Source organism: Chelonoidis abingdonii, chromosome 2 (assembly GCF_003597395.2).
Source record: "Chelonoidis abingdonii isolate Lonesome George chromosome 2, CheloAbing_2.0, whole genome shotgun sequence".
Taxonomy (NCBI): Eukaryota; Metazoa; Chordata; order Testudines; family Testudinidae; genus Chelonoidis; species Chelonoidis abingdonii.
The window spans coordinates 180,738,710-180,756,116 of NC_133770.1; the positions used below are offsets into that span (position 1 = coordinate 180,738,710).

Below are 17,407 nucleotides of genomic sequence, written 5' to 3' on the forward strand. Positions count from 1 at the left end.
CTGTATTTCTAGCCAGTTTCAGACTTGTTTGACATCGTATTCCATACATGCTCTGCACAATAGAACAGACTTGTCTTTCCCTCAACAGGTGTCTTGCATTTAATAACACAAAACTTAGTTTTCTGAAATATTTATCACTCATTTATTCTTATAATCATTAAAGCAGTAGTACTACTGTATAGATTACACAGCCAAGCACTCAGAAGTCAGAAAATGACAATTCCAAGGTTGCTATGCCCCCTAGTGTGTATATATTTGGATACAGGCTTTGCTTACATGATTGTATACTACTACTCAAAGAATGCAAAGGATAAATATTTTTCTACAATCTTTACTACACGTGTGTAGTATCTCCTTCTGTGTACTACTCTGTATATGCCAGAGACCATGTTTATACATATTACAAGTTAATATTTCACTTTGTTATAATTATTAACATATCTAAACTACCTAATTTTACAGCTAGATTGAATTTTGTACCTAATTACCTAATCTCAATTTGTGTCTAAGAAAGGCTGTGCTGCTGGCTGAAATTAAAGTATAAAATACAGAGGCACTGACAAAGCTAGTAAAATATAGACCTTAGAGAGCACATTACATAAAGTCTATGCCATAAAAAGATATAATTGGATGGTTATGACTAGGAAACAAGCACTGTATCCCACATACAAAAATGATCTTTTGTCATAATTATATATCTACATATATGAGAGAGAGAGAGAGAGAGAGAGAGAGAGAGAGAATGTGAACGCGCACATCTGTATGCATCTCAAACAAGTTGCAAACAAAAAGTGAATTTTTGCTGCATTTTGGCCCTATCCAATTCCTGTTATGTTACTTTAAAGCTCTTCCATCGACTTCAGTGGGAGTTTTCAGACGTTAAAAATGCAGCCAAACTTACTGTACAAATGGGGGACAGTGAAGCTTGGTAGACAGAATACTGGAAGAGTGCCCTGAGTTCAATTCCAGGGTCTAACATTGGCCTGCGGGGTTACCATGGGCAAGTCACTTCATCTCTCTGAACCTCCATCTCCCAATCTTTAAAATGGAGATAATGGGCTCCTTTGTAAAACCATACCTTGAGATCTATGGATGAAAAGTGCTCTAAGAGCTTTTTTTTTAAAAAATAAACACACAGTGTTGTTTTACAAAGGAGATCATTATCTCCATTTTAAAGATTGAAAAGATGAGGCATAAAAAAGTGAAGTGACTTCCTGTGATCATCCCACAGGATGTCAGAGCCTGGTATTGAACTCAGAGCACTGAAGTTCCAGTCCTGTGTTTTATCTATCTACCAGGCAACACTGCCTTCCATTTACATAGTAGGATGGGCTGCACCCTTAGGATCTGAAAACGCCCACTTAAAAGTCAGTGGAAAGGCTATAAAGTAACATTAACAGGTACTGGTAACTGGATAAGACCAAAAGTTCTGTAAGTCTTTTTTAAAGTTGCACAGAGCTGAGAATTAAACATTTGCATGTTTAAGACTTATTATACAATAGCAATTTTAGCAAGGATCATTTTGAGTTCAAATTATTCCAAATTATTCCTTTAAAATACTACATAAAAAAAAACCCACAATGGCTTCTTGCTTACATCTCTTCAACACTTCATTCAGATCGCCATGCATCACCTGCTCACATTTAGGGAGAATTTGGTCATTTGTCTCATAGATCATGGTGTTTAGGTTTTCAAGAACTCTCACTTCTCGGAGGCCACGTTTTTCCTGTTAGGAAAAGTGAAAAAGGAAAGCTCTTCATGTATTACATACTTCATTAACTGATACTCATATGAAGCTATTTGTAATTATTTAGCTCTAACTGGACTTTTTAAGGCTTGTAATAACATACCACACTGTTCTTAAATAGCTATAATATGCCTCAAACATTTTATTTAGTTGGAGTAACCTACAGCTGGAGACCCCACTAGCTTTAATGTGATGCATACAAAACAAACAGGAATCAAATGGATAATTAGGTGGCAATCATGGGTTAATATGAAAATCCATTTTGCAAGTATAATGTGGTTCCCAAGTTAATAAACTATTAAGTTTAGCACAGTTCATCACAGTGAATGAGAGAGATTGCTGCCACTTAAAACATCACATCTGCTTATTTACCACTGTTATACTACAGATGAAAGAAGCTTTATTAACAAACGTGAAAGCGCCCTTCTTTCTTGTGCAATGTAGCAACACTGCTGTTCCCTGAAACAAATGTTGAAGTTATTTATAACAACATATGATGGATTGAGAAAACATAGTAACTTAGATATCTGAGATTTATAACAAAGGTTGGGTATAACAAGATAAGGGCAACAGAACTGAAATCATCACACTTACAGATTTGATTAATAAAAGATTACAGACCAATTAAATGATAATAGTTCTACCTTTTGATAGCTTTCACTTTTAGTTTAGCAATGTGATAATACTGGCAGCATACATGAACTGACAAAGATCCAGGGCCAAAATCAAGGCAAATAAGATTTTGACACTGAAGTACAGTGGTGAAATCAAAACTAAAGGATAATGTAATGCTAATGACTAAACAGGTGGCATCCCTTCTGAACTCATTGCTGATCAGCAAATCCAGTGCTAATGGGATTTTACTAGTTGAGCTGCCTAGGCTCTACTGCTTAAGCTTTTTAAAATAATGCTTCCAGCAACACCGCACCACTATCGCCTTGTTATTCCAATGGTGTTTTGCTCTTTTTAATTATGCTTGATCTGCAACACAGGACTATCCCAAGAAATCAAAAATACATAAAGTTATCCTGGACTTTGTTGTAGCTTGGTCTTTACATTTTGGCAGGTAGAACTGCAAGTAACCATCCCTGTATAGTAATTTGCCAATCACCAGTCTATAAAATAAAGTATAATACAGCAACTAATAATATTCTTACGTAGTACCTCATAAATGTGGTCAAGCATAATTATTCCCATTTTAAAGATTGGGAAACAGACATGCAGACAGGTTACATGACTTGCTCTAAGAATCACAAATAGAAACCAGATTTCCTCATCCTTAGTCCAATATTCACTAGATTACAATCCCTCCAAATATGAAGCTCTTATCAGAGAGGGATGTTAGTATTCTCACCAAAGGTCACTATTTAGCATATGCTAGTTTATCACTTAAAGAAAACACCCCTCACACCTGAAGCACTAGACCACTCTGCAAAACTAGAGATAAGTGTCAGCTTTTGAGGAGAAACTCTAAACTAAGCCATGTTTATACTAGTGAACTTACAGCGGCACAGCTGTAGCAATGCAGCTGCACTGTTGTGAGCTCACTCATGTAGCCACTCTATGCTGATGGGAGAGAGCTCTCCCATTGACATAATTAGACAACCTCAACGAGAAGCAGTAGCTATGTCAGCGGAAAAGCGTCTCCTATTGATACAGCTCTGTCCACACCAGTGCTTATACCGGTGAAACTTATGTCACTCAGAGGTGTTTTTCTCCCCCCCCCCACCCGAGCAACATAACTTATGCTGCCAACAAAAGAGCTAGTGTAGACATAGCCTACGTCTAAGCCTTACCGCTTTAAGTAAAAGTGAAAGTGTAAACTATCCTTTGCTTCGATAAAAGAATGGGTGATTCTTACTAGAAGGATAAGAGTGATGGAAAAATCAGCCTTCCAGCAAGAATTTAAGGATACTTGAAATTAGCACAATGAAACCTTAGATGTAATCCGACAGCTATGTTGAGTATGCTTCTGACCAAGCCCTAAGGCTGGAAAGTCCACCCTATCCTTGTAGTCCCTAACTTAAACTGAAGTGATAAATTCTCTGAAGAGCTACGCAGGATATTTATGTATTAGAGACAATAGTTATTAGTTAACTTTGGTGAAAAGCAATTTTAAAATGTGTGTGTGGAGCAAAGTGGGCTTCTCCTGGCAGGAAAAATGGATATAAATTTATAGATTTGCCTTATCAAACTAGCATGGAGAGAAATTAAATACACTTAAAACGTAACTAAAAATGGCATCTTGTTTTTCCATCAGAGTATAAAAGTTAAAGGGCATACCACCTCTGTGATGCTGGCAGACCAGGTGCCAGCTCATGCTAAGGCCCCTCGGCTTCACTGAACATTGACATATGCATAGCTGGAAACCAGTCTGCCTCGGCTTTGTTTTAGTATTGCTAAAATAGATATTAGAGTTATAAGAATGTGTTCAGACTTCATGAAATGCTTGCAGAATGCTGCATATATTAATCTTACTTATAATATCTGTATCCTATGTTATAAGGTAACATTTCCACGTTTGCTTTGTAACTATATAACGAAAACTGCAAAACCCCCACAGTCAGGGTAGTTTATCACAAGAGGTATCATCTCCTCCCCAATAAAAGAAGGCCAATAGACATCAGACAAGCTATTGTGGAACATCAGTGAACAAAAAAGACTGATTGCCCCTCCACACATACTAGCAGGTGTGTGCATAAACTCTAGTCCCATCAGTTTGAGGTCTATTGGAAGGTGATAATTTTTCTTGCAAGCAATTTTTAATCCCTGTGCTGCTAGGAATTTGGAGAGGGCAATACTTATAAATATAAGAAAGGGATCCCCAAGCTGCTTGGCTTGGGTTAACCCTAAAGCACATACAGAGCTTGCATATTACAGCAGCTACTGTTGCCCTTTAGAACCGAAAACTGTATCTCATTTGTGAGTATGTTTACCTACTTTAACTGTTTAAATAATACTCCTAGGGGAATTATGCACCACTGCGCAATGCAGAATTTTGCAGAAAATATTGTGCACACAGAATTTCTTTTTCCCCACAGAAATGGGCTGCAGTGCTGCTGGTCACCAGTAAGAGCCACTGGACCAGACAGAGCCCAGCTCGCACATAGACGACACTGTCAGGGGAGAGAGTTAGAGGGTTCCTGGCAGCTACAGATCCCACACGCCCTGAGGGAAGGAGAAGGCGGTGTGCAGGAAATGCCACACAAGGTGGGACTGAGTATCAGGCTGTTTCTCCCTCTGGATCCCTGGGCTCTTGGGGGAAGGGCTGCAGGTATCTGGGCAAGGGGAATCCCTGTAGCTGGGCTCTAGGTGTGTGTGCAGGTATCTGGGTTTGGATGCCCCCATGGCTTGGCTCTGGGAAGAAGGGGGTGTGGATGTCTGGTCCCCCAGTTGGCTTGGAGGGGATAGAGAAATAGGAACTGGATTGTCATAGGGGTTTGTTTTAATTCTCTACTCCTGACGGAATTTGTGTGTGTCTGTATTGTTACAGACATACTTGCTGACAGGTATTTTGAAATAAATTACCAAAATAATTGAAACTGGCATGCTTATGTAGTGTTATTTTGACACAAAATTTGCACAATTTTAAAATATCATGCACAGAATTTTTAATTTTTTTGGCGTAGAATTCCCCCAGAAGTAAAATAAAATAACTCATATTTCTTTTTCAATATATCTTTAGTTAATATTATAAGGTTGTCTACACACCTTGTCTTTGATTTTGAGATCTGAAGTTCAGTTGACCTGGGAAAAGTGACTGGTCCTTTGGGACTGGGGATCAGTTGGGATTTTTGGTGTAAGGGACCATCTATCACAAAGGCAGGCTTGTGTGGATGGCAAGATAGACTGGACTGCCAAAGGGGACTGTCTGTGACTCTATCTTAAGGCTGTTATAGTGCATAAGGAGTTCACACTTGTTAACTGGTTGGAGAAATCTAATTATAGGACATATACAACCAGTTTAGGATTTGTGCTCTGATCCTTGACAGTCTCCCCTGAAGGTGGCGCTTATGCTTTAGTTACTCTAGACAGCTTGACAACTTCATTATTGTATTAAACAATGTTTGTAAAAGGAAAAATTGAGCAAAAATATTAAAGAAAGTCTTCATATTATATCAGCCTAATCCGATGTTGATCTTACCCTTTCAATGCCATACTCTTTTCCTTCAAAATCTAGATATATGTGAAAACAATTATTCTCAGAATTGATCTTTTAGAAATACAGAATATTATTTACTTTTGCTGCCATCTTGTGGCAATTATTTTTCACTCGTTCAAAACCGAGTTGGCAAAAATTTTCTCCTTCAACAATATATCAACCTTGTTCTTAGCTGGATACAAGTCATCATTCTTTAACTGTTCTCTTACCTTTTGTAAAATATAAAAGATCAACAACAGTGTATTCTGCAAGAAGTTAATCATATTGTTGACATCCATAAAACAAATAAATAACTATACAATATATTAAGCCTGGATTTGTTTTTAAAATCGAACAATCCACAGAAAGTAACAAGTACATTTCCATCATAGAACACTAACAACTAAATTACTTCAAAACACATTTTCTTTTTAAAAATGGAGATAAATTTGATGGCCAGTCAAATTATGACTAAAAGCATTGGTTAGAATATCATAATGCAGCTAGGCTCTGTACCAGTTTCCACACACAATACCTCTGTAAAGCATGTCAGGAATCCTTCATGATGAAAGATTCATAAATATATTCATGCACTGAACCTGCAAACTGCTCCATACAGACAGACCCCTGCACTCATGAAGAGCTCCACTGACACCAGTGGGGCTCCACACAGGCACATAGCCCCACCAGGTGCAGAGGTCCTCCCACAAAGATTCATTTGCAAAATAAGTCATAGTATAACCAAGATAATATCACCCACCAATGAAACTAGTAGCTGTTTAAAAACAATCACCAGCACCTGTACAACAGAGTAGAATTGGAAGTAAAGAATACTGTACTTTTTGAAAACTGCAGGGTAAGTTTAGTATGTGTACAGAAGCAGTTAACCAAGTTGGAATTCTGCCAGGATACCTGAACTAACTCCTTCATCAATATTGAAAGATCTTGCAGCACTTATATCAACACATGCTCATGTTATTTTTAAGGCTCAACACCTTAGTTCTCATAATGATCCCCATAAAATTATGCTATGAATTAAGGTTGTCATATACTGCATCTTATCTAGCAATACATTCCTCCATTGAACTAATGGCCCAGTCAGACCCTGTTTAGCTTGAGATCCAGTAAGACCACAGCATGAGGTGTTATGCATAGGTTAAATATAGCACACTCTAGTGCAAAGATATTTTTAAATAGCCATTAGACCAAACGAATAACTAGATGGATCTAACCAGCACACAAAAGTAGATGTACACATTAAGAGAATAGCCTTTTATGTGCCAAACATAAATTGAATACTTTTCGTTTGTTTGGGAGTTATGAGCACAAACTATCAAGGAAAACTCACTGATTCACTCCCCAACTCTCTCAAAAACTTTTTTTTTTGGAGGGGGGGCGGGGAGAGGGAGGCTGACGGAGGAGAAAGAAGATCTAATCCAGGGGTCGGCAACCTGTGGCACGCGAGCCAATTTTTAATGGCACGTGGGGCGGGCTCAGCAGCTCAGCACACCGCCGCTCTGGCGCCTTCTGCCGCCGGCTCCTGCCAGCCGGGGACTGTCTGCCAGTCCCACTCAGCACCCATTGCCAGCTGGGGGGAAGGTACCCCAGGCTGGCAGGGGGCTGAGACCCCAGCTGGCAGGAGCCCACGGCTGAAACCCCAGAGCGGCAGCGGGCTGAGCTGCTCAGCCCGCATCCGCTCTGGGATTCCCGCTGCTGGCCCTTTGCCAGCCGGGGTCCCCCTGCAGCAGCTCCACTTACCTTGTGCAGGCGCCTTTCCAGACAGGGTCGAAGTCTGCGGCCCTGCTCAGCCCTACCAGGCCAGCTCACTCACCTCAGCTGCCAATCTGGGGTTCCAGTTGCTGACCTCCTGCCAGCCCGGTCTAGATCTCCAGCCCTGCTCAGCCTGCTTTCTGGCCTGGAGTCCTTGCAGGCCACCCTGGGCTCTTCTCCTGGCCTTGGATCACTGCTCTGCAGCCTCACTGCTGTGGCCCACTGTTTCCACCCTGGGACAGTGAGGGCTGCACGCAAGGGAAGAGAGGGTGCAGCTCAACACCCCCATCTTAGAATTGCTTATCTCAGACCACAGTGTTTGACCTTGTGCCTGCCTTCTATCGCCATTTTTTTCCCCACTGAGAGTTGAAGGGATTTGACAAAATGGCAGCTCCTAAGAAAGTGAAGCTAGATGTCCGATCCTTTCAGCCTGCTTGGACAGACATATTTGGGTTTATTGAAAAGAAGGACTGTGCTATTTGTGCTTTCTGTTATGAAAGTGTTGTTTGTCGCACGTCAAGTGTTCGACGACATTTTGAAATGAAGCACGAGAAAACTTTTCTTGATGAAGCAGACAAGACTGAATCAATCAAAAAAGGCAGTAGCAGCCTATGAGAAGCAAAGTAGTGTTTTTAAAAGCTTAAGTGTAAGTAAAAATCAAGCTACAGAAGGAAGTTACAAGACTGCACAGTGCATTGCAAAAAAGTCAGAAAGCCGTTTACAGATGGGGAATATATAAAAAGTTTTTCTCAGCAGTTCGGAGATTTTGTTCAATGATTTGCCAAATAAAGATACAATCATAACTAGAAAAAAAAAAAGAATTCCCCATCTCTGCCAGAACAGTTGAGAGACGCATAAGTGAAATGGCAGAAAACATTAAGGAAAAGCAGACGACTGCATTGAAAGACACAGCAGTGTTTAGTGTTGCAGTTGATGAGAGTGTGGATATAAACGATGTTCCACGTTTGGCTGTTGTTGCAAGATACTGTGCTTCTGATGAAATCCAAGAGGAACTTTGTTGCCTAAAACCCGTACATGGCACAACAAAGGGGGAAGATATACTGGAAAGTTTTGTAAACCATTTTGAAAAACGAGGAGTTGGTATCAGAAAAATATTGTGTGTGACAACAGATGGTGCTCCTGCCATGGTCGGAAAACAGAAGGGATTTGTAAAGTTGCTTGAAGATCAAATTGGCCATCCAACAGTCAAATTTCACTGTATCATCCACCAAGAAAACCTGTGTGCTAAAATTTCTAATTCAGAGCTTAATAATGTGATGAATACAGTGGTTCGAATTGTGAATTTCCTTGTTGCTCAATCTGCTTTGACTCGGACAATTTCAAGCACTGCTAGAAGAGATGGACAGTGCTTATAATGACATCCCACTTCACAGCAACATTTGGCGGCTAAGTCGTGGCAAGGTTTTGGTGCGCTTTGTAAACTGTTTTGATGCAATCAAGGCTTTTTTGTCGGAAAAAGAACAAAACTACCCCGAACTGGATGACAAATGGCTGTGTAAGCTCATGTTTCTAACTGATATCACCGCTCACCTAAACGAACTCAACTTCTGTCTCCAAGGTGCAGGGCAAACAGTTCTGGATCTTTATGAAGCCTGGAAAGCATTTGCTGTGAAACTAGCAGTTTTTTCCAGGGATATTCAAACTTCTACTTTCCGCTATTTCCAACTCATAAAAGAGCTATCGACACGTTGCACTGTCAATGTCTATGAGATTGGAAAGTACATGCAAGAACTGGAATCAGAATTTTCTGACAGATTTCAAGATTTCCAGCTTTTTGGCCCAATGCTTTCTTTTCTAATTAAACCTGAAAAGTTCAACGAAAGCGACTTGGATTTGTCTGTATTTCAGTGGATGGGTGTTGAAGATTTCAAAATGCAACTCATTCAGTTAAAAAGCTCAGAATTGTGGACATCAAAGTTTGTGGATCTGTGGAGCGCACTTGAGGCCACCGAGAGAGATCATGGGACCGCTACTCTGACCTGCTGGACATCTCTGCCAGTGAAATTTAACTGTTTGAAGAAAATTGCATTTGCAGTGCTTTCAGCATTTGGATCCACATACCTGTGTGAACAGGTATTTTCATACATGAAATCTGTCCTCTGTCCCTCTTGGAGCCAGTTAACAAGTGATCACTCAGAAGCCTGTGTGCAGCTTAAAGTATCCAAATACGCGCCAGACATTGGAAAACTCAGCAAGGAAAAGCAAGGGCAAGGATCACACTAAACTAATAAGATCTGCATTTTAATTTAATTTTAAATAAAGCTTCTGAAACATTTTGAAAACCTTGTTTACTTTACATATAACAGTAGTTTGGTTATATAGTATAGATTATAGCAAGACCTTCTAAAAAAACGTAAAAATGCATTACCGGCATGCGAAGCCTTAAATTAGAGTGTACAAATGAAGACTCAGCATACCACTGCTGAAAGGTTGCGACCCCTGATCTAATCACATTTTTTAAACAGCTACACTACACTCCCAGTTATCTGAATTCCTTTTATCGAAAAATCCTAGTTATCCGAATCCACACATCCCTCATGTATCCCTATCAATCACAAGCAATAAATTCTTAAGGACAGATATACATATCCTTCCGTTTATAAAAAACATGATGTGTCATTCATGCTACACCAGTATAACAATGTATCCACTCACACAGTGGTTCCATGACACAAAGTTGTGTCCAGTTCAAAGCACAGCTCCTGTAACCAGCTGTAACCACAGCTGCATCTTGAATCAGTGTTCCTCTTCCATCACGGAGCCTCGCAGCCTGGGTCATGGCCCTTCCTAGTAAAAAGTGCGGTGGAGATGTAACCGATGTTGCAATCATCACTGAGGGTAAAGCAAAGCCCAAGTGACTTTTCAGGCTGCCCTTCCCAGCTGTTTACTGCCTCCCAGTCTACAGCTAGAACCAGGCTCAAAATAGTACTTCTATTTATCTGAATGCCCAGACATCCAAAAGTTCCATATGTCTCCCAGGAGATTCAGACGAATGCGATAGTACTATATATATTTACTACTTACTTTCTAGATCTTAAAAAAAGTTCTTCATTTACAGCATTCAGAGTCAGTATGGATCCACTGCTCTCCTGAAATCTCAGATATCTGCTGCAATACAGAGCCTTTCCATCTACAGCCAACCAGGAGGCTGCAACCATTCCTCTGATGATTCATCCACATCAGTGACTTTGTAACATTAGACTAGATTACTGCACTATACTCCAGCCAAAGCTTTTGAGAGACCTTTGTAATAACAGTGAATGTGCGTGTTTGTAAATGAGCAGTTGTTATATTTTGTATATATTTGTATATATTTTGATCATTTTTAATTGATTGCTTGTATTGATATAGAGTGACTAAGATGCACTGGTGATAAGTGCCAGCGTACATTTCCAAATAAATAAATAAAATATTTGTACTTCACCTATAATACCCTATAGTATACTTGTACATTTGGTGGTGTCTGGAAAATTAAGTTATTTTGTTCTTTATATAGCAACAAATACCGTAGATGGAACAAGAGATTGGTCAGTGTCAATGTGGCCAGTGCTGAGGAATTGGCTGGTGTCGAACAGAATGCCAGTGCCGGCGGTTTTGTCAGTGCTGTAGCTCCTGAAGCTGGTCAGAGCTGAGAAACAGGGCTGAGGACCGTAGGTCTGCCCAGTAATGGTCTTTGGACAATTTCTTCGTATCACTATCAGAGGAACTTGGACAGGCTTTGGAGCTATGTCTCCTGTCGAATGATGTTGAAGCAACTGACCTCACAGGGGATTGTGTTCTGACAGGCTGTGCCTCAAAGTTTGAGGAGGGAGTCCGTTTCTTTTAGTCCTAGCAAGAAAGAAATTACTTTCTCTTCAAGGGATGTGGGGAATGAGGATTGGCAGACAACCTGGCAGAGCATGAGGGCCTCACAGGAGGAGAGTCCGGGACCAGATCCGATGCAGGTCATAACAATTTCCCCATGAGGAAAAATTTTAACTCAATGTCCCGGTCTTTTCTGGCTCTGGCTGTCAGGCCGTGGCAGTGGGAATAATTTTGTGGGATGTGTCCTTCTCCTAGACAGTGAATACTCTGCAAGTAGCCATCCATTACCAGCTCGGCTGCAGATTCCATCCAAGACCAAAGGCGGTAGAGAAGGAACTGGGGGCAGCCGGACTGCACAGCTCTCACTATATGTCCTGCTCACAGTGTGAGAGCAGGGAGATATGCATGTGCAGTTTGACAGGCACTGCTGATGAAGATCGCTGATCCCAGGTGCGGGGGCTGCTGCCGCACCTACAAGTGGAGCACCCATAGAGATATCACTCGAAGTAGTAGTATACATCTATTCTGGGCAGGAAATGCATGTCAAACAAGATTTTCGAAGAAGTGCTAAAAAACTGTTTCAAATCTCAGTGTGTATATATAACAGGCCACTGGTAATATAAAAGCACGCTAAATGAAGTTTCATAATTATACTAGATCTTCTCTTTTAAAACAAATACTTACTTCAAATTCTTTAATAAAGTAACGTATTTCTCCTTGAATAACTGGCCTGTGATCCAGCAGTCGGGAATGAATTTCTCCAATGTCTAGAAGAGTAATGAAATCCAAAGTTTTAATTTTCTAAAAACACAATTCATACTAGGTAAAAAACAACACAGTGAAGCACTGAATATTTCAAAAAGAGGAAAAGTAAAAAAAAAACACCATTATCCAACGGACAAGCAAGCTAATACAAAATTTCAACTAATGCTATGATAGTATCAGATGGCTTTCCTGGCTAATTCAACAAACCCATCTTAAAACAAATGCCACAAAAAAAGAATATTCTGCCATCCCAGACCTTCCTGGCTGCTACGAGGGTGCATGAGGGGGTTCCATTCCCCCACCTATCATCCACTATTGGAGGCCTCATCCCCAAAGGACAGCTGCAGTATTTGTCTTTGCTGCTCCATATAACTGACAAGAAGCAGAATAGAGTGAAACTAACTTGATTCTTGTCAGTTTCTACTCCGCAACAGTTGGGGAAAGCTATACACATCAGTGAAAGCACATCCACAACTCTAGAAGACTGTACTACATCAGTTTAGAACTAGTCTGGAAGGCTTTCTTCGCAACTATAATGCCTACAAATATATTTTTCTTAAATGAAAGCTTAGATTCAGCAGTTGATGGAACTCACCTACAAAAACTTCTTACCTGCCACAGATAAGTAGATTATTTCATGTTTGAGAAAATGGAAAAGATGGACAAAGTTCGCAACACATACAGAGTGTATGGTAAAATGCTAAAAAGAGTATCACTGAATGACTCATGTAAGTTCGGATACTTTAATATATAAATTGAAGCAGGACAAAAAACAGAATAGTGGACAGCATGGTAGAGGAAGGCAAAAGAAGTGGTTTCCAAAGAGAAATTGAAAGGAGAGGAGCAAGGATCCCTAAATCAAAATTTTGAAGATATGGGTGCTTAAAGTTAGGGGTCTAAATAAGTGGCTCAATTTTCCAATGTGTAGAGCTCCCAAGATTCTAACTGACTTACTCAAAGCAAATGTAAGTGTCCAGCACTTCTGAAAATCAGAATTACTATTAAGAGGTTTAAAGTTAAAGTTAGACACCTAAATCTGAAAATGTGGGCCTCACAGAAACATCATGTCATTTCAGGGGGGGAAAGCAATGCAAGAAAAGGCATGAAGATGAGATCAGACACAGATCAGGCCATCCATCACAGCGGTTTTGCTACTAGGCAAGAAGCAGGTCTATGAATTGTTAGCATTTGAGCTGCAGAAGATACAAAGAAAATGAAAAGGCAGCAATGCCAGCCAGTGATTAACAATGCTATCCTTGATAGGACAACCTCAGAAGAGGAGAGTGACACCAGGAGGAAGAGATAGAAAACAAGTGTTATACAAAAAATTAAATAATCAAAACTGCCGTCCCAGATTACACTGCTATCAGAGGCAGGCTACAGGACTAGATGGCCACCAATCAAGTATGAGCTAATTCAGAGGAAGGTACAAGAAACGCTGTACTGAAAAGTTAGGTAATGACTTGTCCATAAGGGAAGTTTCTGCCCAACATGAGGCGATTAGCACCGGCTTTCTGGCTTGAAACTCGAGTGTAGACATGGCTGTTAAATACGTGCACCTCCTCCCCTCTGTAATGCCATCACGGGTGCGCTTTAGCCGCACACCTCCGACCCTTCCCTCGATCTTGCCGAGCTCTCAGCCTCGCGCCACAAACTCCTGGGGCGAAATGTGCTACAGGGTAGGGAGAGACTCTCGCGCCGCCAGTGTTCGAGGCGCTACGGGGGGGGCTCGCACACTGCCCCTCGCGCTCGCCCAGTGGCCGTTGCGCGGCGCTCAGCGGGCCCGGGCGGGAGACACAGACAGGCGGAGACCCCAGGGGCGGGGGCAGGCCCCCTCCTTACCCTTGATAATGGGGTGGGCCGGCAGCCCCACCGAGTCCCGTTTCCTGCCGGCGGGCAGCGGGGATCCCGCAGCTTTCCCCGGGGTGCCGGGGCCGCTGCTCATGGTGCCGCACTTCCAGCTCCGGCCGCAGCGGGGCGGCGACTACCGAGCTACCACATGCGCGCGCCGCGGACAGAGGGCTTGGCAGGCGCGCGAAACCCGCCCTGAGACGTCCCAGCGGTGTTACGTAGCTCTCCGCAGCCCCCTGGCTTCCGCCTTTCCCAACGCCTCGGTATGACGTCACTTGGCTGCGCTGAACTCTGCCCTCAGAACTTAAACCCGAGCCGCCCTTCGTTTGGGTGAATGACTCGCGCTGCCGCCATGGCAACCGTGGCCGCCCTGCTGGATTCGGCAGAGCCGCGGAGAGTGCACGCCCCCGCTACTGAGACAGTAGCAGCACCCCAAAGGCGAAGCTGGGCCCTGTCCGCCACGCGCACATCGCGTAGGCCCCGTCCTCGTTGCATCCTACCACGGGGGGGCCTCTGAGCAGCGGCTGCCGGCCCCAGCCTGGTTTTCCCCGCGTCACAGCAGCGTCCCGCCACGGGGCCAGCCCCGTCCCAAGCTGGCCGGGAGGTGAGACAGCCGCTCCTCTCGGCAAGGTTTCTCACCCCAGATTACTTCACTCCCTGCAGGCGGCGGGGGTCCATCACTCACCTGCTCAGGACAGCGGCACAGACCGACCAACAGAGTGCAAAACGGGTTTTCTATACAACAGCTGGGTGGCTGCAGCTTGAAATTTAAACAGTGCCACCGAAAATCGTACCAAAATGAGGAAATTCAGAGTACAGTTCCCCACAGCAACCGTAACTCTGCCTTCTTGTGCCTATGCATTACAAATGGACTTTTATCAGGCCCTGCCAGGGTTTTAAAAAAAAGTCCATAATGTATAGGGTTTTTTGTATTGTGCTGTTTAGTAAATAGCCTCTGTTGCAGTAGTCTGGAATCTTGTGATGAAATACCTTAATGTAAAATCATATGTAAGAGTAGTTTTTTTAAAGGAAAAATGGGACAATTTTCATCATATATGAAATGGGATAGAAGGATACTCATCAAATTTTTGATTGGGTCATTCAGGGAAACAAGCGTAAAGGTTATGAGCCTTGCACTCTGATACATCTTTCTGAAGGTCAGGAAACTAAATACTGTGCTGACTGGATTTGTGCTATAGTGCCATAGGTGTGCCACTCACCAACATCCCTCAACTGGTTGAACTTTCTCTTATTTGGGAAGGAGTCCTAGTTCAGGAAGTTATTCTGAGAAGTAGTCAGACATGTCTCTTTTTCCTGTCTCTGTAAGAGGAAGTGTAGATAAATCAGCTGATAGGCTCTCTATGTATTGTCTTCCAACAATAAACAAACATAAGAATACTTACTTCTTATAAAGCATTTGTCATTAGTATGTCTCAAAGCACTTTACAATGGAGGTCAGTATCATTATCCTTATTTTACAAATAGGGAAACTGAGGTTCAGAGAGGCAAAGTGACTCACCCAGCAGGCCAGTGGCAAAGCCAGGAATAGAATCTAGTTCTCCTGAGTTGCATGGTCCATGGTCTGTACATTAGGCGAGCAGCTCTCAATGGTGCTATGATAATTAGTGTCACCATCTGGGATTTAGCAGAGCCATGGAGAGTAAACACCCCCACAATTGTGATTCTGTGGCACTGAGCTCCCCTATCCCATGACTCCTCTTTGTTTAATGAATTTGTTTGCTTCCATTTTTCTTCTCACTGTCCCTTTCTATGTTAGCTTACTAGAAAGACAGCCTAGGAGGTTTGTATACCAGCTATTTTCAAAATTCATACTTTGATATTTTTTCAAACATAAATCTTCTGTTCATTCACCGTCCAGACAAAGTGAATGAAAATGGATATAAGATATATGGTAACTTGTCTACGTGAGGTTCACAGGGTTTTTACATACATCCCTTTATAAGAAGTCCTAATTTCCCCTTTTTACAATGTCATATCCATTGCCTAAATTGCTAAAGGAATGAAGAACACCTTTAATTCTGCGACGCTACTCTTTGGTGAGCTGCCAGTTTCTTGAGAGAGGTACAGTCTGCACATCACCCCCATTCCACTCTGTGATCCTCACAGACAACAATGGTCAAATGTACAGAAAATAGCCAATAATACTAACTCTACCATATGATAACATCTTATGCAGAAAGAATAACTACATTTTCAGATTGCAGGCTACATCTGCAGGGCTGGAATTAAGAGAAACAGTCAATTAACCTGTAAACTGAGTAAATTTGATGAGGAGTACTGAATAGGGAATTTCACAGTGTGCGAGAATTAAGTATAGAATGTCAAAATGTCCTGATAACAGCATCTCTTCACACAGTTTGAAGTATTTTTCCAGAAACACTCAGTGAAAAACAAGTAGATGCATGGTCTAACAAAACAGAAAGCATATCTCAGAGGTGGGCATACTTTTGGGTATGGAAATTGTATGGTGGGCCATGAATGCTCATGAAACTGGGGGTTGGGGTGTGGGAAGGGGTGAGGGCTGCAGCTGGGGGTGCGGGCTCTGGGGTGGGGCCAGAAATGAGTTCAGTGTGCAGGAGGGGGCTCCAGGCTGGGGCAGAGGGTTGGGATCTGGGAGGGGGTGAGGGCTCTGGCTGAAGATGCAGGCTCTGGGATGGGGCCAGGGATGAGTTCAGGGTGCAGGAGGGGGCTCCGGGCTAAGGCAGGGGGTTGGGGTGTGGGAGCGGCTACGGGCTCTGCACTGGGGATGCGGGCTCTGGGCTGGGGCCACGGATGAGGAGGTCAGGGGTGCAGGCTCTGGGCAGCACTTACCTCAAGCAGCAGCATGTCCCCCCCTTCCAGGTCTGATGCAGAGGCATGGCCAGGCAGCTCTGTGTGCTGCCCTGTCCCTAGGCACCACTCCTGCAGCTCCCTTTGGCCATGCTTCCCAGCCAATGGGAGCTGAAGAGCCGGCGGTTGGGGTGGGGGCAGCATTCAGAGCCCCCTGGCTGCCCCTACAAATAGGAGCAGAGGGGGGACATGCCCCTGCTTCTGGGAGCCGCGTGGAATGGGGCAAGCCCCCAACCCCTCTCACCAGCTGGAGTTTGAGGCCCAGATTAAAAGGTCTGGATGTAGTTTGCCCACCCCTGGCATAAAAAAAAAAAATTCCCCTCTCACCCCTATGGGTGGTATGTGTCTTCCTCAACCTTGGGTCCTCTACCAAAGGCCTGGGAGTTTGAGGGTTCTGCGCAGTATCTTAGCTGTTCCTAGCACTGCACTCTTCTGGACAGAGAGCTCTGATGTTGTTC

At 42.8% G+C, this 17,407-nt stretch overlaps 1 protein-coding gene across 1 annotated transcript in view; it reads right to left on the reverse strand.

The window, feature by feature from the left end:
- Positions 1 to 14,375, reverse strand: part of BLOC1S5 (biogenesis of lysosomal organelles complex 1 subunit 5) — a 37,729-nt gene extending 23,354 nt beyond the window's left edge. Inside the window, exons 1-3 of the mRNA XM_032768614.2 lie at positions 14,091 to 14,375; positions 12,168 to 12,250; positions 1,597 to 1,726 (exon numbers count right to left, since the gene is read on the reverse strand). Coding sequence (XP_032624505.1) covers positions 1,597 to 1,726; positions 12,168 to 12,250; positions 14,091 to 14,193 — 316 coding nt within the window. The 5' untranslated portion in view covers positions 14,194 to 14,375. The remainder of the gene's footprint in view (positions 1 to 1,596; positions 1,727 to 12,167; positions 12,251 to 14,090) is intronic.
- Positions 14,376 to 17,407: the final 3,032 nt, after the last annotated feature.